We start from the raw sequence: 27,979 nt of genomic DNA on the forward strand, positions 1-27,979 counted from the left end.
TTTTTATAGCCAGTCTTTTATCTCCGTTTTTACTGGGTTGGTAATGTCTCAAATCCAGGCAGATAATCCCTACTCTGCTTAAGTCACAGGCTTACGGTAAGAATTGAATCATTTATGTGAAATTGCTTTTGACTTGTGAAGCTTCCCTTAAATACATAAGGTATTTGTATTGGAGATGCTCAGACATAGTGGAAACATTTAAATCGCCAACACTAGCTTCTTTCTGAAAACACTTTTGTTTTGGCTCGTGTTAAATTATTGTTTGCGTGGCTGTGTTTTCTTTATCAGCCAGAGTATGATGGAGAATGGGGTTTCTACTAAATCGTTATCTTGAGAGTTTTTCAAAGGTGAGGATTTCAGTGCAGGACTAAATTTAGATTTTTTTTCCTCCTTATTTTATTATTTTTCAATTAAGAAAATTTGCACCATTGCAGGAATTTTAAAGCTCTCAGTACTGAAACTTTATTGACTGGGAAGGTACCAAATCTTTTCTATTTGAAACTGTTTTCGCTATGGTGTTCTATTAATACATGGTTAACATTTATCAGCGTTTAAGGGGAAGTAGGTTAAACATCTGGAGTTTTAGTAATCCATGATTCTGTTTGGAATACTTTAAATAAGACTGATTTTTAAAGTTTATGTATTGATTTTTACATTGCTGCATGTAGATGGATGGAATATCCTTATGTTTTTTAACAACAGCTTTAACAGTTTATAGTTTAACAGCCCCTCACTTAAGCACGTATATGCTTTCAAAATTTAATCAGCCTTCATAGAACACCTATGAACACCGAGCTCAGTGCTTGTGGAGGGGCACAGAGTGACCAAATGTGCTGAGTTTATCTGAAGGATGTAGAGGAAGGTTTTATTGAGAAACTGATATTTGAACTGATCGGTATGGGTGAATATTCAAGGACAGGAATTCAAAGCTGAAGGGTTTTTGCAAGAGTCTAGAGAGATAAGATGGAGAAGGCAATGGCACCCCACTCCAGTTCTCTTGCCTGGAAAATCCCATGGACGGAGGAGCCTGGTGGGCTGCAGTCTATGGGGTCGCTAAGAGTCGGACACGACTGAGCAACTTCACTTTCACTTTTCACTTTCATGCATTGGAGAAGGAAATGGCAACCCACTCCAGTGTTCTTGCCTGGAGAATCCCAGGGATGGGGGAGCCTGGTGGGCTGCCGTCTATGGGGTCGCATAGAGTCGGACACGACTGAAGCGACTTAGCAGTAGCAGCAGCAGAGAGATAAGAACAGGACTAGTTAAGGAATGGTGAGAAATCACCAGGGGGTCCACCTGAAAGGGAGGCGTGGAAAAAACTAAGGTAAGTTGATACCAGTTGGGGAGAGTCTTCTGTGATGAGCTATGGGATTTGGACTTTACCCTGGAGGAAGTTCTTTGGGCAGGATGGTTTTTAAGTAGGGATGTGGGCTTTTCAGGTGAAGTGGTAAAAGTTTTACAGTGGTAAAGAACCCACCTGCCAGTGCAGGTCAAATGTAAGAGATGTGGGTTCAATCCAAGATCCCTTGGAGGAGGGAATGGCAGCCCACTACAGGATTCTTGCCCGGAGAATCCCATGGACAGAGGGCTGCAAAGAGTTGGACACCACTGAAGCAACTTAGCATGCACTTAGCACGTGGTATAACTTAGATTTGCGATTGCTGTAACTGGCTACACATGGGAGGACAGACTATAGGAGGGAGGGACTGGAGGCTGGGAGAGACCGGTTAAGAGGCTTTGTACTAGTGTGCAGTGAAATCAACTCATGTTTCCCTACGGGAATGTTCTTCTAAAATCAGCTGACCAAATTTTTGCAATACAGGATGTTTAAAACATGCACTGAAACCATTTCAACTAATGAAACAGGAATTTGAATACTCAGTAAGAACCACCCACACATCAGTTACTCTAGGAGTTAAGTAGATTTTGTAGGATTTTTTTAAAATTTTTACTATTTATAACAATTGTGTCAATGAGGAAGTGCAGTATACATTCCAAAAGGCTGACACAGTACACTTAAAAAAAAAACAAAAACAAAACTAGGGCTGACAGAGGTAACTTTGTATCATTGAGGGAATTAGGCAGGTATGAAACCTCATTCTTACTTTTTCTTTTAAGGTAGTGATTATGATGTACAGACCTAAATCTTTTTTTTCCAAGACTGCAATTCTAGAGGAAATGAGTTTTAAAGCTTACTCATGGTGAATCACTGTAAAATGAACTAGGTGGTAAGAACTTGGTCCATACTAATTTTGTTTTTAAGTGCCTGTGAATTGTTTGAATTTGGTATGTTTGTGCTAAATAGGAGAATGTAGTCTTTTAAATATAAAGATAATTTGTTTCATACTCTTATGTGAGAAAATAAAAGCATTTACAATGAAAATGTGTACAAAACAAGTTGCTGGGTTCCAAGACTGTTTTCCAAACATACTTTGAATTTTACCTTACCAGGAATTACCTGGCGGGCCAGTGATTAGGAACTGCTTATTTCACCATGGGAAGCATAGGTTCGATCCTTAGTTGGGGAACTAAGGTCCCACAAGCCACGTGGCATAGCCAAATAAAAATAAATAAATAAAATTTACCCTACCAAAGTTGACTATGTATGTATATGTTTTCAAATCCTGCTTTATTGTAGAATCCCCCCAAAGATGCAAGCTCAAAGTAACTGGAAGCTTTTTCTTTGGAATAGCCACAAGCTCAAATATATGACATAGATAGGCTCATGATATTTCTTTTCTTTTCTTTTTTTTTTTCCTTTGATGCCTAGTATACAGCAGAGACTTGGAGTTATGCCATCTTTTGTGTCAGAACTATGGGACTGCCTAATAAGTAAATCCTGGTTCTCTTGGTATCACAGTAACTAACCCCTCCTACTACTCTGCCTTTGAATGGGGCCAACATGGACCCAATTAAAGTTGAATTGTACTTTGAATTGTATAGTCTTGTTCATAAGTCAAGATTTTATTGTATCAATAGTTTATTTTTCATTTTGTGACGTGTCATTTCAGTCAAATGGTTTTCCCCAGAGTGAGTTAGGGAATGTGAGAAGTTCACCTATTTTATTCAGTTTTTTAAAAAATATACAGTTGTTTTATATTTGTTTATGTGGATTTAAGAATTAGAGTATATCAGCTTATAGTAAGTAAAAATGATGTTACTGTCAAACATTTGTCATACTGTAGGACAAAACCCATTCCCATACATGGGAAATGCTTCTTCCTCTTTGATTTTTGTTTTTTTTTCCTTTTCATGAGTTTTTTTTTATGGTTTAACTTATTTTAGAAAGGATCCTCCCCACCCTTTCCTTTAGTAGTTCCTAAGAACTCTCATACAAGTAAAACCTTAGAAAGCCCATTTCACTTCCTTTGATAAGGTGTGAATCTTGTTATGAATAGAAGCTCCCACCTCAGCTGCTTAAGTTGGGAGGATAAGCAGTGTATGATGTATCAATACAATAAGTTCTCTTCATGCAAATAAGTTCTGTCCTGAGAGTGCCTTCCTAAGTCCAACAAAGTTAAACTAGGTACCCAACTAACACAATCAACTGTATGATACTGTACTGTAATAGGCTTAGAAAACTTTTCACACAAATATACATAAAAACCAAAAATAAAAACATTTGAAATCTTACAGTACAGTACCTTAAAAACTACAGTAGTGCAGTACAACAGCTGGCATACAGGTACACATTTGCATCTTTGAAAGTTTGCAACTTCAAGGTTCGTATGTAGGGGGCTTATTGTACAGTGAAATATAGCATTGCATTAACATGGACAAATATGTGGGCATGAGGATTTGTGGGGAATTGCTATGAAAGATGTTAATCATGAAAAATAAAGCTTATTTTAGGTAGTGCATGAAAATTTGCAATTATAAGCTCTATGTATGTATAAGCTCTAAAGATCAAAAGAGGTCATTTACTGAGTATATTTATTGAATGTCTATTGCACTAGTGCAGGAAACAGGATGAATAATGTACCGCCCTTTGTTTCCAGAAACCTAAATTTCTTGGTAGAGGAATTTAAATCCTCTGTGGTATTAAATCTTATAAGTGGTGTTTTTTCCCGAAGGACTGCTTACACACAAACAATGACAAAAGCCCTGTTTGTTTTTAAATGTAAAAATAGGTAAATGTAAAACAAAAGGTGATAATACAAAAAATGTCAGAATATAGGACATAGCAGTGGAAATTATGATTATGTTTGAAGATAGCTATTAATGTATATGTTCATTTGGCATTGACCTTGTAAATGGAATGGAAATACATGGCTCAAAATCACAGTGATTTATGAATCTAATTAGTTTCTTTTCCAGAAATAATTCAGACAACAGAATTATCTTCAGTCTGTATGTTGAATCCAGGTTTATTTTCTGTAGTGAAAGTATTTAAGGGTGACTCTTCGTTGACATAGTAGTTGGGAAGGAAAAGAGAAAAGTCCTTGGCTCAGGGTTCACATTTGTTTGCTTTGCATTTAGGTAGAATTCTTTTAACTTATTTCTGTCTACAATCATAACGGAGGAAGGACTTCAGTGCCCGGGGCACAGATAGCCAAACTGTGACAGCAGGTGTTTGCAGTCAAGTCAGGATTTGTTGTGCAGACTGGGAGACAAGTCTCAGATCCACTTCAGCTTGGCTTTTGAGTTTTTTTTCAAGGAGAAGAGCAAAGATGCTGGAATTTATCATCATCTTCTGGCATTTCTTTTTAAAGAAACTTTAACTTTTTTATTGGGGGTATAACCAGTCCCTGGGGTCACTAAGAGTTGGACACAAGTGAGCGACTTCACTTTCACTTTTCACTGTCATGCATTGGAGAAGGAAATGGCAACCCACTCCAGTGTTCTTGCCTGGAGAATCCCAGGGACGGGGCTAACCCTAGTGGGCTGCCGTCTATGGGGTCACACAGAGTCAGACACGACTGAAGTGACTTAGTAGCATAACCTGTTAACAGTGTTTTGACAGTTTCAGGTGGGCAGTGAAAGGGTTCAGCCATATGGATTCATGTATCCATTCTCCTCCTGGGCTTCCTGGGTGGCTCAGTGGTAAAGAACCTGCCTGCCAATGCAGGAGACATGGGTTCAGTCCCCGGGGTTTCGAAGATCCCCTGGAGAAGGAAATGGCAATCCATTCCAGTATTCTTGCTTGGAGAATGCCATGGACCGAGGAGCCTGGTGGGCTACAGTCCATGGGGTTGCAAAAGAGTCAAACATGACTTAGCGACTAAACAGCAACGACAACAACAATACTCCCCCAAACTCCCCTCCCATCCAGGCTGCCACATAACACTGAGCGGAGTTCTATCTGGTATACTGTGTCATTTCTGACATTTTGTAATCGTGGTTCTGGGAGTCAGAATGTGTCTGGTTTATGATCCACTGGCCAGGTGGTCCATGGCAAGAGGCCTGTGAGCTCATCTTGCCCTGGAGAAATGATCTGAGTTTATACAGGAATGATAGATAGTGTCTACAACAGCAGTTTCATCACCTCAACGGTGTTATCAGCAACTGCAGTCTTAGTCACCTGACTCTGGTTGATATGTACAGTTAGTGTAGGACTGAGGTCAGAGGCGACAAGAAAGGGGACAGAGTTTGGAATAGAGAGATTAATCATAAACTCAGTAAGGGGACTCAGTTTCACAGGTACTGTTATACAACATGTAGTCAGACTTCCTCCAAAACACAGTACATAAAAATACCTAAGGAGTTAGCGGAAGGAAAAAGTGCTACTAACTCACGCCTTTTTCTTCTTTTACTAAGTATAGGACATTTTAAGTTTCCATTTCAACTCTTACTTTTATCTCCAGCCCATGTTTCCTAGTAATGTGACGTTTGTCACATATGCACAAGGTCACATAAGCATCAAATTCTGTCACATTTTTTTTTTTTTTTTAAATTTTTAGTTTTTTATTTTTTAAATTTTAAAATCTTTAATTCTTACATGCATTCCCAAACATGAACCCCCCTCCCACCTCCCTCCCCAGAACATCTTTCTGGGTCATCCCCATGCACCAGCCCCAAGCATGCTGCATCCTGCGTCAGACATAGACTGGCGATTCAATTCACATGATAGTATACATGTTAGAATGTCATTCTCCCAAATCATCCCACCCTCTCCCTCTCCCTCTGAGTCCAAATTCTGTCACATTTGAGCTGATTGTATTAAGATTTTACTTTGCATTGTGAACTGTCTGCAGCCGCTAAGTCGCTTCAGTTGTGTCCGACTCTGTGTGACCCCATAGACGGCAACCCATCAGGCTCCTCTGTCCCTGGGATTCTCCAGGCAAGAATGCTGGAGTGGGTTGCCATTCTGCTGCTGCTGCTGCTGCTGCTAAGTCGCTTCAGTTGTGTCTGACTGTGCGACCCCATAGATGGCAGCCCACCAGGCTCCCCCGTCCATCGGATTTTCCAGGCAAGAACACTGGAGTGGGGTGCCATTGACTTCTCCGGGGTTGCCATTCTACCAGTGGTTTTTTTTGGGGGAGGGGGGTGATTTTGCTCCCTAGAAGGCATCTGGAGGATATTTTCTAGTTGTCACACTGGTGGAGCTTCTGGATGGGGTGGGTAGAGGTCCTCACCACCCTGCTTTGGCCAGAAAAACACGCACAGCAAAGAGTTTTCTGGCTCCAAATGTCAATAGTGCTGAGGCTGAAGCTTTGTAGTACAAATAATGTGGATGCATGTCCTTCACAGTGACATGGGAAACTTGGTCTTTTGATTCCCATGAGAAAGGGCTACTAATTAAAGACTAAAGAATAAAAGGAATTTGGGGAAAATCTGTGCAAGGTATGAACAGGAAAAAGAATACAAATAAGCCCAGACTAGTGATAAAGGAGTGTTGAAAAAATATGGGAAGGAGAGTTTTCATACAACTAGTATATATTTATTTTTGAATGACATAACCGTAATATGTGCATTTCTCATGATGTTTTGAACTCCTAAGGCACTCAGAAAGTGGATCTTTGGATTTTAAAACCAAGAAGTCAGTTACAGAATAATAGCTCTTATGTGTAGAAGTTATTTTGGTGTGTTGTAGTTGTGAAAGCCTTTAAAAGATAAATGATTAATTTTGCTTTCTTTTCCAAAACAAGAATTGTGGTTGAAAATGTATGGAAGGAAAGGATGTGTCTTATATTCCTTTATTGGATTTTCATTCTTGGCTAACAATCTTGGTAAAAAAAAAATCCATAGCTTCAGTCCTGGCTGGAAATTAGTCCTGACCTTAACAGGTTTCAGTGTGAGAGCTCTTTAGATATGTGCCTGCTCATTTGTAGTTATCTTTTCTGAGGTATTTCTTTTTCTCTGTGATCTTTGTTTCTGAGTTGTAACAAAGAAATTTCAGTTGAGTTGCATATGGTTTAGCTCCTAGTGTAACAGTTGCCTGAGCCTACTAACATTTATGTCCCTGCCTGTAATGATTTACTTAAAAAATCTTTTATTTTGAAATATTTATAGAATCTCAGGAAATGCATATAAATGCACAGAATGATTGACTTTTTATCACACGGAGCTTCTCATCTGTTATCCATGGAAGGCATTTTATTCCTATCATTCCTTCTGGAGTGACTGTCCTAGTAGTTGAACAAATGACCATGATCTAGAACAAAAATATTAAGGGAATTTGAGAAAACTGAAGGTCCTTGAAAGGTTTATTTTGGGTGAGGAAATAGTCCTATACCTCAGTTAATTTAGGATTAAGGATATTTTTACTTAGTGCTTTGAAACCTGCATCTGTTAAGGCCATGGATTTCTTTTGAGATGGCTCCCAACTGACAACTCCAAATATCTGAGGGATATTTTGTCATAGTGTGTCATAAGGACGCCTTATGTCAACCAGCCCTTGATTGCTTTTGTGAGTATTGGAATCCATTTCTGGTATTTTTATGTAATGATGTGAAGCCCCATTTAGTTGCTGTTATGCCAAACAGGGTAAAGAGTTTGAAAACTGTTAGTGTGACGTGTTGTATTGAACATGAAATAAGTTATATTTTCCTGTTTACATTGTTTCTTTAAAAATTGCAAACCAGAAGATTATAGACATTTTAATGCACAGTGGTGTTTTGTGGAAGGTTAGACTTCATTTTAATCTGCATTTGAGACCTCTGAGGGACATAAGGCAGTTCAGGACTGAATGACTGTTAAGAGTTTGGATGGAAAGGAGGTGAGTGGGAGTAGAAGGTGTCATAATCTAGATGTGGAGTTAATGAGACTGATGGGTAGACATTAGATGATGAGATGCTAGATAATCAGTACTTTAAGTAGTTTATATTTTTTTGTTTACATTGAAGAAACACCTTTTTTCCTCCCCTTTTAATTTCAGCAGTAATTTGGGGTTTCAGAATACTCATTAGAAAAACAAATTAAAACAATACAGTCAGGCTTGAGTTCAGGAAATAAAAGTCTGAGTCCTTATCTCATTACTCTGTAGTTCTATTCCATGGTGGTAATCGCTTTAAACAAGTTTGGCATGTTTACTTATGATACCTCCATGTTTGTTTATGACACACCTTATGGTCTCATACATAGGGAAGGAAATGGCAATCCATTCTGGTATTCTTGCCTGGAAAATCCCGTGGACAGAGGAGCCTGGAGGGCTGCAGTCCATGTGGTCACAAGAGTTGGACACGACTGAGCAATTAAACCACCAGCACCATGGTCTCAGGGCTTCCCAGGTGGTGCTAGTGGTAAAGAACCCGCCTGCCAATATAGGAGACATAAGAGACATGGGTTCCATCTCTGGATGGGGAAGATCCCCTGCAAGAGGGCATGGCAACTCTCTCCAGTATTCTTGCCTGGGAAATCCCATGGACAGAGGAGCCTGGTGGGCTACAGTTCATAGGGTCACTCAGAATTGGACATGACTGAAGCAACTTAGCATGCACTGTGGTCTCATATATAGGATACATGCTGTATTTTTAACATTTCATAGAGATTATAAATAATACAGAGTTTATGAAGTGAAGGTAAAAATAAAAGTCTCTCCCCTCCTCCCACTCCCTATAGATTATTACTTTTAAAAATGTTATTTTACTATAAGAAATTTAAACATACACAACAGTAGAGAGAAGAGTAATAAAAAGGAAAAAGAAAAAAAGGGACTTTCCTGGTGGTCCAGTGGTTAAGGCTCTGCACTTCCACTGCAGGGGGCGCAGGTTTGATTCCTGGTCAGGGAACAAAGATTCCTGCATGCCGCAGCCAAAAGGAAAAAAAAAAGTAACAAACTCCTGTGTACCTAGATTTTAATATAACTAAATATAATCCAGATTTTAATATAATTTCATATGTGTCTGATCCCTCAAATGCATACTGAATTATTTTGATGCAAATCCTGGATATCATGTCATCTTGCTCTTGAATATTTAGAATGAATCTCTATGACATCAGGACTTTTAAAGAAAACCTTACCCACAGTATGCTTATTACACTTTAAAAAATTAACACTAATTCCTCAAGATTTTCATATATCTATGCAGTGTTAAAATGAGACTTTATCAGATGCCAGCATGGGGGTGTGTCTTCCTAAGGGATTTATATCGCTTGTTTTAATTATGTCCAAATTTTGCTTAAGTGATGACTTTATTTTTTTTTATAGTTATGTTATTTTTCAAATAATACATGATTATTTAATACCTTTGGTAGTTTCAGAAATACCAAATCGGATCCTAACAATAAAATTTTGTATTTATACATAAATCCTGCTTGATTACTTCAGTGACAATGAAACAAGATGACTTTGTGCTCATTGTTATATTTACTTATTTTCATTTTTATTCTTTTATGTAGATCTTATTTTTTAAAATTGAAGTATAGATGACTTACAATACTGTGTTATTTCCAAGGGTACAGCAAAGTGATTCAGTTATATATATTCATATTATTTTCTATTATATATTATTATAAGATATTGAATTTAGTTCCTTGTGCCATACAGTAACATAAGGTCCTTTATTTTATTTTCATTTTTTTAGCTTTTATTGGAGTATGGTTGATTTACAATGTTGTATGTGTTTCAGGTGTACAGCAAAGTGATTCAGTTATGTATATATATGCATGTATATTCATTTTTTTTCAGATTCTTTTCAGTAGTTCCTTGTTGCTGTCTGTTTTACATACAGTGGTGTGTATCTGTGACCTCCACACTCCTAGTTTACCCCTCTCCCCTTTCAAGTGATGATTTTCGAAGCCAGGCCCGGTTCAGCCATGATTCCACTCTGTGGTGAGCTGTACAGATTGGAATTGGGAGAAAGTCTTGAATGATGGTTCTGAGTTCTTCATTTTTTATACATTTTAACTATTCAAGTTTTTAGAACAGATTAATAGCAGTAATTTCATTGGAGATAATTGCTACATTGTTAGGTGTTTACTTATTAGAGTTAATACATCAGGCATTAAAAGTAACTTTTTCCTTTTATTGTCCCTGACCGTTTTGTAGGCATCCCCATACCATCTCGGGATGTCATTCATGTTGGGTGAAGGTGGGAAATGAGAGAAAGTGAACAGAGCCTTCGCTCCATTTCCCCACAGGAGCATTTTTTTTCCTTTGTGTTTATATCTTAAGATTTCTTTTAAGACAGAGGGTTAGGGTTTATAGCTAAAAAATTGTTTGAAAATGATTGCTGTGTATATACTATTTGGATAAAGGCTGACATCCTTGTTTTTAAGAAATACATTTCTTCCCCTTTATACTATCTGGTATATTGCTATTTTCCTATAAAACTTTATATAAAACAGAATATTTTATTTTTTATTACTAATTTTTAATTTTCTTACCTTTTGGTTGTGCTGCATGGCATGTGGAATCTTAATTCCCTGACCAGGGATCAAACCCACACCCCCTGCATTGTCAGCATAGAGTCTTAACCACTGGACCACCAGAGAAGTTCTAAGACTACGTATTTTAATGTGAGAATGTCAGATGATTTTTCCATGATTTGAACATTCATCTCTCTTTTTGAACATTTGGCTTTTGATTTCCGTTGTATTTTGGGGGGAATGTAGTTTTTCAGGTTCAGTTGTTATGTAATGTTTGTTGTTCCTTATTCTGTAGGCTTTCAACAGACCTCCCATCTCTCTTCTTATGAAATTATAACTCCTTGGAGATTAACTCGAGAACGAAGAGAAGCCCCTAGGCCCTTCTCAGAGCAGGTAAATTATCTCTTGAGAAATATGTATGTATTTCAGTTTCACTCATTTTGAGACAATAATGTTATCTTCATTACTGATTGGTTCAGTGAGTAATGTTGATCCATGCTTATGGCACTCGTATCCATTGGACATTATTCTAGTAAAAGTGACATATTGATTCTTAGCAGCTTGTTTTTTTTTTAAAGACAATTAATCAGTTTGAAACATAAGTGGGTGAAATAGTCAGTTAAATAAAAGTCAGTGACCAGTATAGGATGCTGGTTACATAGACCTCTGACCCTTACCTGACTGGTGATGGTTACAGTGGTCTTCTTACAACAAGAGTTCACCTCTCTCTTAGCGTATGATAGGTAGAGTACTGTATGCTGAATCTTCACGGACACTGGAGAATGTGTGTTATATGCATGTATTTTTATATCTGGGAATGTTTGCAAAAGAGTTTTATTGCCATATGGAAGAAACATACTATACTAACAATGCACAAAAATTATTTTTCAGTATTATTTTTCTCTTATTGTAAAGTTTAGAAATAATGTATTTGGATATCAACTGATTTTGCAAACCCTTCAACTTCATTGAAATATAATTTAACTTTGTTATGATTTACCAGTAACAAGTGATGAGGATAAAGAGTTTAGCTTATTATCTCTGAATTGACAAAGTATTTCTAGCTGTGAGATAGGTTGTATATTGTTTAGGGAGTAGGCAGAGTGAAGAGTACACTGGAGCTAACATCAGGAACTTTCAGAGTTACCCTCCCTCTGGGCATTACCATGGATTGGGTAGATCATTTGTCTTCATTTACTTCTTTATAAATGAGGAGTATATAACTCTAAGATCTCCTTCCAGTGGAACGGTTTATAATTTTTCCTTGCTTTGTTTTGAACTGGACATTCTCCTCTTTAATTTTGTTTCACCTTTATTAATTTGTGTTTTCATTGTTATTTTCCCCCTTCAGTTAGTAGCATAGGGACAGTGTTTTTCTACTTCATCGTGTCTCTGATGATCTTCATCAGCTTTGCACTCATAGATACTTGAGATTGTAGTGAATGTCTCACATGTACTCTGATAAATAATCGGGAAAGAGATGGAAGCACCATTTAAGCCCTAGGGATATAGTGTGAATAAAACAGACAGAATTATGTCCCTGTGGAGCTTCCATTCTCATGGGAGGAGAGACAGAGACAAATAAGAAATATAATTGTAAGATTAATAATAGAAATTACTTAAGATGGTAAAGAGTCCATCTGCCAGTGCAGGTTAGACATGAGAGATGTGAGTTCGAGCCTGGCTCAGGAAGATCCCCTGGAGGAGGAAATGGCAACCCACTCCAGTATTCTTGCCTGGAGAATCCCATGGACAGAGGAGCCTGGCGGGCTGCAGTCTATAGGGTCGCATGGAGTCGGACATGACTGAAGCGACTTAGCACACAGGCGAGATGGTAATAATCATTGTGGGGAACATTAAAGCAGCAAGGAATTGGGGAGTATTGGAACTGGGGGTGAGGGGTAGGAGGGTTTGTCTTTTTTACTAGGACAGCCTGGGAAGACCTTCCTAAGAAGGTGACTGTAGGAGAACAGAGACTAGAAGGAAGGGAATGAGCAACGCAGGCAGCTGTTTGGGGGAAGAATGTAATGTCATGAATTCTCAGAATTCTTCTCAGGGGAGATGAGTGGTGTTTTTATATCCTGTATTTGCCCAAGAGCAGAAAGGAATAGAAAGACACATGCCAAAACTGTGCAAAGAGATTGGTGTTTTTGTAGCTTCTAGAGATGGAGGTCCCCACGCAGAATTTGGAAGTAGAACCCCAGGACGTGGATCCGGTCTCAGCCTTAGGAGTCAGATGCTAAAGTGCCCGAGGAAAGTGGATCCTGCTGTTTCTTGGCAAAGTGTTCACTTGGAGTCCAGAAGCAGTAGGGAGAATAATAATCACTTATTATTTTAATTATTACTTAATTCTAATAATAAGGACACTTCTGATAATATTATTGTTCATTGAGTCCCTCCATGACTCTCTTTTTTATTAGAATTAAGTTTCTAGAGATCACATTAAGTGCTTCTGGCTAATGAAACGGTAAGTCACGGGGAAGTTATTTTAATGTTTAAGGTAGAGAAGAGGATCCCACAAGCAGAGGATATGTAAGTTGACTTATCTCAGTTCTTTGATTCTGAGACACGGTCTTCATGAGGTACACTGTTATTTAATGTGCCAGTAATTAAGAAAGAAACAGACTGCTGCCAGTTAGACTACTTTGCCTCTGTACGATGTGTCCCAATTTCAGAGATGTTCACAGAGCTGTGAGGGGGAAAAAGTAGGTTTAGAACTGATGAAATGTGTTAAGTCCTGTGAAGATATAAAGTTATAAAAGTGTATTAATTTCATCTAGCTTTCAGATACCGAGAACAAGGGATAATCTTTTGAAACTAAGAGGTTCATTAGATTTAAACAAAAGGAAGAATTACTTTTCACTATAGGTAATACAGGAATGGATTTAGTAAAAATAATCCCTGAAGTTATAGCTCAATCACAATTGTAAATTAATTGAAGAAGACTTTAGATAAACATGCAGGTCGTTTTCCATAATAGGTTATTAAAAGAAGATAGGGATGATCAGAGTCCATTTTTATTATTTATGGGCATATTTCAGGTTGTTTCATAAAAGAGTTCCAGTCAGTACCAAATTATTTTCATTCAGGATGGAATTTCTAGTGTCCTTTAAATACCTGTTGTTGCAAAGTTATTTAGAAGATAGTGTTTTATTGTTCTTTTCTCCTTTGTGCATTTAGGTATCTTATGTCATTCAAGCTGAAGGAAAAGAGCATATAATTCACTTGGAAAGGAATAAGTAAGAAATTTAATTTACTTTGCCTTTTTGGTAATTTTTTTCTTTTTTCAATACTATATGGGTTTCTTTTCTAGTTAGATATTGCTTAGTAGGTTGTTAAGAAGGTGAGACTAATAAGAGTAGAAGTATGGAAAAATCCCTACAATTTTGCGTTTCCACTGACACTTGAGCAAGGGAAAATAAATCTAAATTAAAGGAAGAGAAGGTTGTACTTAAGAAAACTTTAAAATCATGACTGGCCCAAGAAACCACTGAGCAGGTGGTAAAGAAGTCTAGTAGTTATCTGTCTGCTAGAGCTGCCACAGTGAAATACTACAGACTTAAACAACAGACACTTATTTTCTCCCAGGACTGGAAATCTAAGATCAAGTTGCCAGCATTAATGTCTGATGAGGACTCTCTTCTTGGGATGCAGGCTCTTCTGGCTGGGAAGTGGGGTAGATGGAGGAGTGAGCTCTCTGGTGTTTCTTCTTATGAGGACGCTAATCCCATTGGCTCAGGGCCCCATCCTTAGCACCTCATTTAACCATAATTTCCTTAGTGGGCCCCATCTCCAAGTATAGCCACACTGGAGGTTAAGGCTTCAGCATAGGAATTTTGGAGGGGACACAAGCGTTCAGTCCATAGGAGTGGTCTGTCGCCCTCCTTTTTAGTTTTGGCATATTTTCACCTGATCCTGCCTTGGTAATCTGTGTACTTCTGTTGCTTTTTTGAAATTCTATGCTTCTGACTGTGCTGAGCCAACCACTGTCTTGTGGCCCATCCTTCCCTGTCCTCCCTTTTCTTATGAAGCTGAACTTCCAGTATCTTTTCGTGAGAGATTTCAGAAAAAAGCAGCCTAATAGACTCCTTTACATGAAGGTATGATTGATGGGATGTAAAGTGCTGCTCAGAGATGTCTCCCAGAACTAGAAGCAGCAGCTCCTGGGAGTTTCTAGAAATGCAAATTCTCAGGTCCACCCCTGGAATGAAGCAGAATTTGGGGAGGTGTCACAGCCATCTGTGTTTCAACAAGCTTCCATCCTGGGCAATTTTTTACCGACCCTCAAGTTTGAATAACACTTTTTATCTTAGAAGAGAATGCTGAGCTGAAGAGAGTGAGATCTCTCTGGCAGGGCTTTAGGCACTGCGACAGATTTTTTCAGACAGAGAGGCTTTTTGTGTCCTGGGCACTGTACCCGGTACTTTTAATTGTATTACTTATTAATTTTCTCAGAACTCCTGAGGTCCAGTTTGTCTCCAATGTGATGATGTCACTGTATACAAGAATTTTTAATAGCTATAAATATTTTCTACTCTTTCTATAGGAAATGCAAATTAAAATGATATCAACATAATAACATTTCTTATATTTGCCTAGCTTCAGCTTATAAAACATTTTCCTCAACTGTATGTCATTTATTAGACTATCATATCAATTTGATAATAGAGGAGTCTTGTGGCCCTTGCTTCATACTCAGAATGCTAGGGTTCAGGAAGTTTACTTGATTTACTCAGCATCACATAGTTTGTGAAAGGGGCACATATTCTAGTTATTTGACCTGAAGTCTAGTGATGTATATGTGTGTGTGTGATGTTGTGTCTACATTCCTATGCTTCTTGAATTGGGGGGGCAAATAGTACTTTTCCAGGCATTTGTTGAGAGTTGCCAGGTCTTTGAATGTCTTCGAGAAGCAGTCATCAAAGCTATTGATCACTAGTGAGAAAGAGTTAGGGTAGATAGCCTATTATGGCTCTGAGTGAAGAAGTGAGTCTGTTTGAGTGCTTACTTTTTTCCTCCCAGGGCCTAACTTGTTTTGGACCATGAATCTCTTGGTGAAAACAATGAAGCCTCCTTACAGAGGGATGTACATAATGGCTTACATTGGGGTATTTGGCTGGGACTCGGGTGTTGTGTGGCAAAAGATAGCACACCTCTTCTCTCCTTGTGCTGAAAAAATTTAAAGATAAAATAAAGGAGTGAGTTAGATAGAAGGTTAAAATATCCCTCTCATGGTTGATGAGGGCTGGGTTAGGGGATTTACCAGAGAACGAGAGCCCAATGGACCTGTGAGTCCTGAACCCTGGATTAGGCAGATTCAGCCACTCACATCAGTGCTGTGCACCATGGCAGTCCTTGTCCTAGAGGAGCACGGGGGAGTTCGTTCCCACTGGCAGGCAGTGACTTCTAAGGAGGAAGAAGGGCAGAGCAAGGCCAAGTACCCTCTTCAGTTTATTCTCTCTAAATTCACCACCAGAGGGAGCAAAGAGTGTGTATATGTTAGGGAGAGAGGAGAGATGGGGCAGCGACTGAACACGGTTGGATAACTGAAATGACTCAGGACGCCACAGGCTCCTCCCGTGCTCACTCAGAGAGACTTTCATAAAGGTAAAGGGGACAGGACTTAGGACGAAGACAGCAGAGGAAATCATCGAAGGTTCAAGAACTTCCAGGCAGAGTCCCCTGGGGTCCTTTCTCAGTTGTACAGATGTGCATGTGTCTTCAGATTACGCATCACTGAGATATGAGTGAATCGTCACCTTTTCAGGGTAGCCCAGGCACGTGTTTACCAAGGGGGTTGTTTTATACCACACTGGTCACGTGGCTGAAGTCAGGCTGTGTAACTGATTAAACACCATGCCAACCATCCATCTCTCCATCTCTTAAAACAGTCTAGACACCTGGAGATTTAGAGCCTTAAGAGTCGCATTGTAAACCACTAGCTGGCACCTTGCATCCCTGACTTGTCCATAAGCCCTGAAGATAAGTATATTGCTGCTCCAGTTCTGTGAAGGATGCAGAGCCTTTGCTTGACCTAACTTTGGTCAGGCTACTGAACCTTCTCTTGGGCCCTATCTGTACACTTTGTTGGAGAATCTGGTTTTAGCAAGAACCCTGCTAAGTGAGGTTAGCAAGAACCCCCTGACCCTCAGTATCTGATCGAATTCCTCATCTTCCACCATCCTTCCCAGGTGATGTCTGATCACCATGGTCTGTCTTCAGTAAGAATCCTTTTGATTGGTTTAGCGTTAACTTGTTTTATTTGCCAGAGTCAATTCAGTTGAAAATACAAAGTGGAGATAAACCAGTGAGATTATATTGCTGCTTTACTAACTCATGGCTAAAATTTTAAAATGAAAACCATGTTTTCTATTTGTGTCTGTCTGTATGTTTATATATGTCTATGTGTATGTATACATGTGAGATAGTTTATTCCTGCTGGAAATGAATCACATTAATTTATAAAATCCCTTAATATCCAGTTCAAATAGGTTTAGAGGTGGAATGAGCACTTACATAAATTATTTTCTTAAAACTCTTGGGAATACAGACACGAACCCAAGTTTTTTTTTAAGTTCACATCATCTTGAATAATCTTTTTGCTGGTTTTTATAGTGTAGATACAATTGTTGATAAACTCTGACAACTTCAGAGTTGTTAGTATTAAATATGTAATGCAGATATGCAATTTTTTTCTACCTTTGTTTACTATTCAGATAAGCTTATGTTATCTCTCTCAGATGTTTAAGATTATAAATTATAAATCGACCCAAAGAACAAGATACATAATACAAAAAGAATTGCTTGATGTCAAGCATGGCAGTTAAAAACAAAGGAGGAGGAACCATAAATATATAATTTTTTTTTTTGCTTTTGTGATTTTTTTTTTTTTTTGGATACTTGCCTGATTTGTCAATAAGAAAAACAACTTAAGATGATGGATCGCTAGCTAGCTTTGTTTAATTATTGGCTCATGAAATTTTCATGACTCATTCAAGAATAATTGTTCAGAACAAATAAAATAAATAGATGTAAGTGGCATAGAAGTTAGTAAGTGAACTTTTCAATGTTAATTAAGTTTTATGTCTCCTTAAAAATAGTTTCAAAATTTTTTTTCATAACATGAAACCTAAAAGCTATACTAAGTTAAAGATGGATAATCATTGACTAGATAATTTCTAAATAAGATAAAATATTGAAATATTAATTGCTGAAGAGAAATTTAACTTTATTTACTTTGGCATCTTGTTTTTATGTGGTATAGAGAAGCTAAATATATTTGTGTCTCTTGATAAGCATGAGAAATTATACTATGAAAAAGATACATCTCAAGAAATTATGAAATAATGTATTCATAAATTTTCTACAGAATAATAGCATGTAGCAGACAGTTTGCAATTGCCTGCTTTTTAGGCAATTAGGAAAAATTGGATTAGGAAAATTAGGATTACTAACGACTAAAATCTAATCAATATACATAAATGAAGCTTTTAAGAATAATAAAGGTAAAGAAAACAAACTATATGCAAGGAAAATAAGGTATATTTTTGATAAGAAAGGATATAAAAGATGTTTTGCTAAGGGAAAAAGAGAATAATTTTGTCCCAAAGTAGAATAAATGGTTGTTCCATAATGAAAAAGAAGAAAAATGTGGAACAAAAACTGAGTGATATAAAAAATTTGTGGAAAAGGGACCTTGGAAAAAGAATCTTTCCTTGTGTGGTCAAAATTGGCTACTGTTGGATGGATTTATTTGTAAGGCTTTTTGGTTTGTTTGTTTAATTTGCCTAGTATTAATAGTACATTAATGCAAAACCAGAATTTGGTTTTCTTTTTCTTTTAAAACAAGGTTTCCTTAGATTATTGGTTTAGTTGTTTTTCTTTATGTTTAAGTACATAGCTTGAGAAGATAAGATGTGTTTTAAGATAATTTCCTATGTGACACGTGTTTATCAGGTCTTTGATCATGTGAGAAAACCAAATCTTCTCAGTATTAAGAGAACTAAGAGTTTTGTTTTTTAAAAATAACTATGTAGCTTTCTGTGTTTGTCTTTGAAATTTTTTAATTGTGACTTTGGCTGAATGGGCAGTCAAGTGTTTGTTGTTTCACAGTGACACTTGTGATCCAGTTTAGTCAAATGTTGAAACCTTTTGGCATGTTTGACAGTTTCCCCAAATCAAGTTCTAGTTGGAGTCTTTTTGACCTCAAACTAACTTTGAGATTTCTCAAATGGATCTTGGAAAATCTCAAAGGATTTGCCTCTCCTTACAAAAAGGGATACTGAACTAATAAGGGTTATTTGATATGTTAACACATCTTATTTTTCATGGCAGTATAAGTTATTTGCATAAGTCAGTTAAAAATCTGCCCTTGTAGTAACAGGAAACAATTGGAAACCTTGGTTTTATTACCAAGGCTTTGATTGTAATGTCATATTTGGGAATGATGTGTTTTGAATCAGATATGACCAGATAGCTTTAAGGAACTAAGGTTGACTTTAAGAAGGCAATTGTCTATACACCTCCCCTTGGAAAAACTGGCTTGTTCTGGCTTACAGGATTTCTTGCCCTACAGGTTAGTAAGGAAGATCACTTGTGGCAGGGCCAGGAACCTCAGGATATTTAGGGGACCTCAATAAGAGAGTTTATCCAAATATATAGATTGTAGGCATATCTGGTGGCAAGTTCTTGACTTGGCTTCCTAGCCTTAGGCGTCTTTGGTTCCTTCTGAAATGCTCTAGCAAAGCAAATTCAAATGAAATACTATACGGTCAATCACTATTTTTACTGTACTTATGTGATAACTAGGCCAAATTTAATGAGACCAGACTTTGTGCAAACAAATTAGTCTTACTTTATCTTTCACAGAAATGGGGGTGACTATAGAGAGAATGTGGGGTTTTCTTGTTTGTTTCAGTGGAAACCTGTAGTGAACCATTGCTGCTTTCATCTTGCATATTTTGCCAGCTTTACCAAATCCTGAATTCTTCTAGTTTCCTTCAGTATCTGGCTATAACCGTCTAAGTTATCATTTCCAATTTTTATCCTTTCTGACTTCGAGTCATTGAGAACTAAAATCGCCCTTTTCTTGAAACTCTAAGCTGTAGTTGGAAGATTGATGGAGCCTTCAAAAAAAGGCTGTTTCAACAGATCACATGTAGGCAATCTTTATGCCTCCTATGGTGTGGGCCACTCAGGAAGTTCATCAGAATACCTGATGCTGTCACTAGTGACATTCAAACCAGGAAAATTTGTCAGGTGACCAGTGCTGCTTTCATTGTACCATCTGAAGATGCCCTATGGCAAAACCAATACAGTATTGTTTAAAGTAAAATAAAGTAAAATAAAAAAACAACAAATTTAAAAAAATAAAATACACACCACATTAAAAAAAAAAAGTGGAAGTGAAGTCGCTCAGTCGTGTCTGACTCTTTGCGACCTCATGGACTGTAGCCCACCAGGCTCCTCCGTCCATGGGATTCTCCAGGCAAGAGTACTGGAGTGGGTTGCCATTTCCTTCTCTAGGAGATCTTCCCAACCCAGGGATTGAACCCAGGTCTCCCACATTGCAAGCAGACACTTTACCTTCTGAGCCACCAGGGAAGCTCGAAGATGCTCTAAGCTCAAGTCTAAAAAAAATCTTGATGGCTGCCCACTGAGCTCCGAAACTCAGTTTCTAACTATTCAACTTTGTTTTTCTTTTGTTTTCATAGCTACTCCCCTCATTAACCGCCTGACTGCTATCTCCACCCAGTAAATATCCCCTTCTACCAAGTTCCAACAGATGATTCAGCTGGTCTGTAATGAACAAAAGAGAACTGAATGAGGAAATGGGCTTGTGTTATTCAGAGGAAAGAAGAATATAATTTCTTTCCTTAAACAAGAGAGGAGATTGACAAAGGTTTTTTGCTTGACCAAAGTTCAGTCAAGTTCCAGAACCTTCTCCAAGCCCTATCAGTGTGGTTTGTTGTAAAATCTAGTTTTAGAAAGAATTTCCCCTCTCTCCCCCATATCTGATCACTCTGGATGTCTGATCAAGTTCTTTATCTTCCACCCCACTTCCCCGCCCAGTGATGTCTGGTTACTCTGGCTGTCTTCAGCAAGAATCTGTTAGGTTGGTTTAGCCAGAATGCTCCTCATCCCTGATGTTTCCTCTTAGGAGTTTTCCATCCACTGACCCCCTACTGTGCTCCTTGGCTAAAAATTCCCACTTGCCCATGCTGTATTTGCAGTTGAGCCTGCTCTTTCTCCCCAACCCTCTGTAAAATCTCTTTGCAGTGGTCTCTATACTTAACATTGATAATAAAGTTGACCTTACTGTCTTCAACAAGTGTCATTGGATTTTTATTTTTATTTTTTTGTAATAAAGCTAACCCTGTCTTTGCACGTGTGGTTTACACTGCAGATCTCCCTTAACATGGGAGGAAGATTCAAGGATCAGCAATAATTGCTTCTTTAAATAATGGACCTGTACTTAGAGATTAAACGCAATGAGTGCTACTTCTTTATGCAGGACATTTAAAAGAGGGTAAAATAATTTATTTTCTTCTGGAAATATGATGTACCATATAACCAAATTTATACTTTTCCTATGAGACAAATCAGAAAACTTTAAAGGACTTTACAAATGCTTTTTTGCAACCAGTGTTTTATGACCATGAGAACAGATGAGCAGCTCAAACATTTCTTTCTGATTGGAATGTACACGATTTCAGATGCAAGTCCATTCATAGGCTTTATGTTTTATGGCAGCTCCCTCTTTAAACAGCAGTTTATCAGGTGAATGTTTTTATTCTTGCTCATCTCTTCTATGAAGAATGTCTTATAAAAGTTGTGTTCTTAGCTGTAAAGAGATAAAATAATCTTATATGGTGTGTTTCATTCTTCTTGCAGAGACCTTTTACCCAAAGATTTTGTAGTTTATACCTACAACAAGAAAGGGGCTCTGATCTCTGACTACCCTAATACACAGGTAATTTATTTTCCTCTTGACTATATACAGAATTTAAAACAATTATAATTTTAAAGTGCATTCTCCTCACCTGCTCTGGACTGTTACCTGAGGGCATCCTTTGATATGATAATATATGGTGCTGTCCTGGGGTGGGAGTGGTGGGTACATTGACATAGATTAAACTACCTTATAGCTCTGCTCGTTCTTTAAAGTCAAGTGTGTTTTTGAAAGACCAGGAAAATAATCTTCTACTTAATGATAACCCCTATTGATCATGAAGGGGAAAAGTTTGATTTATATTTTGATTTCTGATTTTGCTGAAACTTGATGAATAAAGCACATCTCAACTTCTTATTAAACCATTTGACTTACCATAAGTACGTAAAGAACAAGAACTTGTTTGCTATTAGATATTCTACTTTTTTGTTGATAATTGTTTTATAAAGAAGTGTGGTCCTCTCTGCATTAGAGAACAGAGTATTCCTGAAGATGGAACTGGAGGAATATGTGAAATAATTGACAGATGTTGACTTTGGCTTTATGTATTATTTATTTAGAGCATAACCACTTCTAATTTTAGTTGGAAAGAATGTCTTAAAGTCCCTTTTGGCAGTTAGATGTTACCTGTTATTATTATTATTTTTTTTTGCTATAGTTTTCAGGAGAAATCTTTACCTCTGTTAAGCATGTATTGTTTTTCCCCTGAGTTTTGTTACATTTTGCTAGGTGGAGTTGTGTTAGTTTTGTATTTTTGCAGCACTCTTCAAATAAATAGAAAGCAAAAGCTTTATTTTAGATTATTTATAAGACTTTTTTAAAAAAAGGCAATGCTGACTTAGACCTATTCTTTTCTGGCCAATTTTCTGATTTTTTTATCTTAGTGTTCTGTTTGTTTGTTTTATTTTTTTGAAAAGTGTGTTGTTTTACTTCTTTTATTGTTTGTCTGGTGTTGAACAGCAAAATAGTAGAGCAGTTTAAATGTATGGATAGCATTAACTGGACTGCAGATCATCCATTCATCAATCCATCCATCCAGTCATCCTTCTGAAGATTACTATAGCATAAGACCAAAGACTACATAATTTATACCACTCAATGAAGGCAGTGATTTTTTAAAAAGGCATTCTTACTCTCTTGGAGAGGTTTCTTGGCCTGGATTTTGGTGACACACACGGCTTGGACTTGATTCCTGTCTCTGTTATTTATTTGCTGGTCAAGTGTCTTTAGCCTATTTGTGCCTTAGTGTCCTCACCCTAAAATGGTAATAATAATTATAACTTCATGTGGATATTAGAAGTTTAAATGAGTTAATACTGGTAAGATATTTACTAGTCAGTCCAACAACTATGAACTCAGTAAATATTTTTTGTTACTATTATTGAAAGTTTATATGCTAAAAATAGATTTTAGTTATATGGAAATTTATGCAACTTTTATAAAGTATTACAATTTAATTATGTTTTCTTGGGTGTTTGAAAAATATAAACTAAGACAAATGAAGCCTTTCACTTATTGGCTATTGAATATAGATAGTTTCAGATAGATAAAAATGGAATAATTTTGAATTCAGACAAAATTGTGACTGTGGATCTGAGCTAGCAATTAAAACTTTGGTACTAAGATTTTTCTGTGTGTGACAACATTGTGAGATATCATGATGACATAGACGTTTAATGTTCAGAAAATGCAATTAAGTTGGACTCTGTGGGAGAGAGCAAGGGTGGGATGATATGGGAGAATGGCATTGAAACATGTAAAATATCGTATGTGAAACGAATCGCCAGTCCAGGTTTGATGCGTGATACAGGGTGCTCGGGGCTGGTGCACTGAGATGACCCACAGGGATGGGATGGGGAGGGAGGTGGGAGGGGGATTCAGGATGGGGAACACGTATACACCCGTGGTGGATTCAAGTCAATGTATGGCAAAACCAATACAACATTGTAGAGTAAAATAAATAAATAAATAAATTAAAAAATACAGTTAAGTCACACTGAAAAATGTAGATGCTTTCCCTTGTGATTCTTCTATTTAAATTAATTTGTAAATCTCTCATGTGGCTTTCATCATCAGCGTCTTCTGCAAGGCCATATTTTTTACAAAGAAACACAGTTTTAATAACCACTTGATATAAGTTGGTATGTGAAGTCAAAATTCCAAATTAGCATTAGTCTTAGACCTTTGGGTGCCTTGCAAATGCATTAGAAAGTGCTTTAACTTACTCCCTCTATTAATGAATGCTCCTTTGCTCTGAAAAGACTGTCTCAAGCTCTCTGGCTTTATGCCATTTTACCTTTACTATAATCATCAGATGCAATTAGGTGTTTTGCAAACTTGCAAAATAGGATTTGTTGTTTTTTTAAAAACTAAAGATTTAATAAAACCAAGTTATTAAAGAAATACCATCAAGCTGGTAGATTAAGTGATCAAGTGCTAAATTTCAGTCATGTCAAATGATGAGCCCTTCTATAGTAATTGAAGTGAGACGCTTCGCTAACAAATTTAACACAAAAATTTAATTTTGTGAGTTACTGTGTTACTATTTCATAAGTGCTACCCCATCTGTAATAGAAGAGATATTTCTTTCCCTCTGGTGAGAAGACAAACTCAAAGCTAGACTTTAACTTCAAAGTGCTAGAAAGAAAAACAGTGGTTGTAAATAACCCCACACTGGAAAAAGCTGTAAAATGTTGAAATTTAGCCTGTGTTGTTTAGTGCATAATTTTTTAATTTTTTCAGAAATTCTCACATTAGTTGCAGGAATAATAGAAAACAGTCATGTGCACCCTTCACCCAGATTCTCTGAGTACATTTATCATACGTACTTTATCCTTTTCTCTCTATTTTTTTCCCCCTGAAGAGCATGTTGTACACCTGGTGTCCTTTTACCCTTTAAATATTTCAGTGTAAATATCCTAAAAACAAGAACTTCAAAAGAAGTCACCATAGTATAGTTCTCAGAATTAGGAAGTTAACATTGAAGCAATACTGTCACTCAATTACAGACCTTATTGATGTTTGTTTTAGTTCATTACCCTAAAGATGTACTGTATAGTGAAAGGAAATTCAAGTTCATGTGTTGCACCAAGCAGTCTTCCATCTCTTTTAGTCTAGAAATCCTTGGTCTTCCCTTGTATTTCATGACATGGGCATTTTTGAGAAGTACAGGCTGACGTCTTGTAGAATGTCCTGCAGTTTGAGTTTGTGTGATGTTTACTCACAATCAGATTCAGGTTATGCACCTTTGGCAGGGATCCACCCTGAAGGGTTCCCTGTATCGTATCATGAGCATGTCCTGTAATTAGTTTATCACTGACAGTGTTAACGTTGATTATTAAGGAGTTGTCTGCTCAGTTTCTTCTCTGTGAAGTTACTGTTTTTGCTCTTTTAGTTAATCTTTTGGCTAGATATTTTGAGGCTTTGTAACTATCCCATTACTTCTCAAATTTTTACTCACTGGCTTCAGTATTTAATATTTGCCTCAGTTGTTATGGTGGTTGTTAAAATGGTGATTTCCTAACTTCATCAGTGCCTCTATATGCACTGTTGTATTTGTTTCTCCTGTCAAGAGTTTTTCCTTCTTATTTGTTTACATCAGCATTGATGCACGGGTTCTTACTTTATCATGAGTGAAACTGAAGTCTTTTCATTTATATAAGGGCATTTTTATACCTTTTGTAAATTGTCTGTTCAACTCTTTTTTTTTACTTTTACTTTATTTTACTTTACAGTACTGTATTGGTTTTGCCATACATCAACATGAATCCGCCACTGGTATACATGAGTTCCCAATCCTGAACCCTCCTCCCACCTCCCTCCCCATACCATCTCTCTGGGTCATCCCAGTGCACCAGCCCCAAGCATCCTGTGTCGTTTTGCACCATCTTCTGTTGGATTTAATCTTTCCCCTTTAAAGTTTCAAAGTTCTTTGTATTATACTGTAGTATAGTTTTAGCTATGATAAAAGTTACAAATAATTCCCTCTAGTCTGTGAGTTGTCTTTTTACTTTTTCTTGGTGTTTCTTTTAATGTGGAAGTTTTAAAATCTTTTTTATTTTTTTAATGCAGTAAAAATGATCGGTCTTTCCTCCTGTTACAGCAAGATTTTGAGTGATAGAAAGTCTTTCTCTACCCCAGGTTAAAGAGGAATTCAGCTACGTTTTCTTTTAGTTCTTGCATAGGTTCATCTTTTTTAGTGTTTCGATTCTTGATCCATTTGGAGCTTTTTCTTCTTTTAATTTGTTTTCTTCCATATGAGTTCACATGTATCTCCCCGTCTTGAACCTCCCTCCCCACCCCATCCTGGAGCTTATTCTTATGTATAATGTGAAGTATGGATCTACTTTTATCCTTTCTCAAATGTCTAATCCGTGGGCTGAGCACCAGTTATTACAAGTGCATCTTTTCCTCGGTGATTTGAGATGACCACTTTTATCATATAAGGTTCCACATGTATTTTGATCTGTTTTGAGACTGTGTTCTGCTCCACTGGTTGGTCTCTCAGTTAATGCACCACCAGGACCCTACTGTTTTTTTTTTTTTTTAAATATAAATTTATTTATTTTAATTGGAGGCTAATTACTTTACAGTATTGCATTGGTTTTGCCATACATCAGCATGTATCTGCCACAGGTATACACGTGTTCCCCATCCTGAACCTCCCTCCCTCCTTCCTCCCCGTACCATCCCTCTGGGTCGTCCCAGTGCACCAGCCCGAAGCATCGAGTATCACGCATTGAACCTGGGCTGGAGACTTGTTTCATATATGATATTATACATGTTTCAATGCCATTCTCCCAAATCATCGTACCCTTGCCCTCTCCCACAGAGTCCAAAAGACTGTTCTATACATCTGTGTCTCTTTTGCTGTCTTACATATAGGGTTATCGTTACTATCTTTCTAAATTCCATATATATGCGTTAGTATACTGTATTGGTGTTTTTCTTTCTGGCTTACTTCACTCTGTATAATAGGAGGACCCTACTATTTTAATTATTAAGGGCTGGTGATATGTAATAATATCTGGCAAGTTTAGTCCTCCTCCTCCTTCTCCTATTCCCCTTGGGCTGTTTTTTTTTTTTTTCTCCCAGTGCTTTACAATTGTTTTAAAGAGAGAAAAAAAAAAAAACTCCTTGTGTACTAAAAAAATCTGATATTAATAAGTGATATGCTTATATTTCCACTGGTCAATTTCTTGCTCAAAATGAAGAATAAACGGTCTTTAACTTATCAAGATGGTTAAATGTATAACTAACAATAATAATATAATCAATATGCTTAGGCAGAAAAAGAGTCCAAGTCACTGTTTTTGCTGTGTACTGAATTGTTTTCCCCCTTGGTGTCATTAGTCTGTCACAAGATCCTCTTCTGTACTGGATTTCAGTTGGCTGCTGTGGTGTCTTCTTACCTGTGATTGAAAATGTTAAACATGACATTATGCTGCCGTGTTCCGCTTCTAGGTTTAAAGGTTATTGGGGTAGAGTTGTTTGTACTTAGTATCCTCTGGACTTCTGCCTTAAAAATTTGGCAGAAATTCAAATTCTTTGTACCCATAGGGTGATAGACAGTCTGAAGATAGTCCAAAGACTGCCATGTGATAATTATGGGATGCCAATAATAGAATTGGAGAAGGAAATGGCAACTCACTCCAGTATCCTTGCCTGGAGAATCCCACGGACAGAGGAGCCTGGCGGGCTACAGTGCATGGCCTGTCAAGAGTCAGACATGATTTAGTGATTAAACCAATAATAGAATAAAAAGTTTAGTTGATTGGCCTTAAATAACTTTTAGTTCTGCACTCTCTATTGATGATTTTCAGCAAGGTAATAGTATTTTGAAGATGACACTTTTTTTAAAATCATTTAGAATCATTGTCATTATCGGGGATATGTGGAGGGCACTTACGATTCATCCATTGCACTCAGCGACTGTTTCGGACTCAGGTAAGGAACTTCTTTGTCAGCAGTTTTTCATTCCCTTAATTCTTTTCCCTTTACTTATCTCTGTCTCCAGCACAAGTCATTTTAGGGTACTTAAATTTAGATTTTACTTTGATGTTGCTGAAGGTCTTTCTAACTGTGTTTCAGATGTCATTCTTGGCATGTTTATTTAGGACAGTATTACAGGTGATGAATTTTAGTACCTAAGTAAATTTCATTTTTTTGAGACCACTAAATAAATTTTGCTATTTTAAAATAAAGCATACTTTAAATTTGTTACCTTTTAGGTTTATATAACTTTTACTTCTGTTCTTTCATCTAAGTCTCATAATGACT

At 37.2% G+C, this 27,979-nt stretch overlaps 1 protein-coding gene across 2 annotated transcripts in view; it reads left to right on the plus strand.

The window, feature by feature from the left end:
- ADAM9 (ADAM metallopeptidase domain 9) overlaps window positions 1-27,979 on the plus strand; it is a 96,311-nt gene that overhangs the window by 1,071 nt on the left and 67,261 nt on the right. For both annotated transcript variants that reach the window (XR_011253455.1, XM_069572992.1), the window contains exons 2-5: window positions 11,045-11,142; window positions 13,930-13,988; window positions 21,643-21,721; window positions 27,570-27,646. Coding sequence is in view for 1 of the 2 variants with exons in the window: in XM_069572992.1 (XP_069429093.1) it covers window positions 11,045-11,142; window positions 13,930-13,988; window positions 21,643-21,721; window positions 27,570-27,646 (313 nt within the window). In the remaining variant the exon portion in view is untranslated. The remainder of the gene's footprint in view (window positions 1-11,044; window positions 11,143-13,929; window positions 13,989-21,642; window positions 21,722-27,569; window positions 27,647-27,979) is intronic.

This window comes from Ovis canadensis, chromosome 26 (assembly GCF_042477335.2).
Source record: "Ovis canadensis isolate MfBH-ARS-UI-01 breed Bighorn chromosome 26, ARS-UI_OviCan_v2, whole genome shotgun sequence".
Classification (NCBI taxonomy): Eukaryota; Metazoa; Chordata; class Mammalia; order Artiodactyla; family Bovidae; genus Ovis; species Ovis canadensis.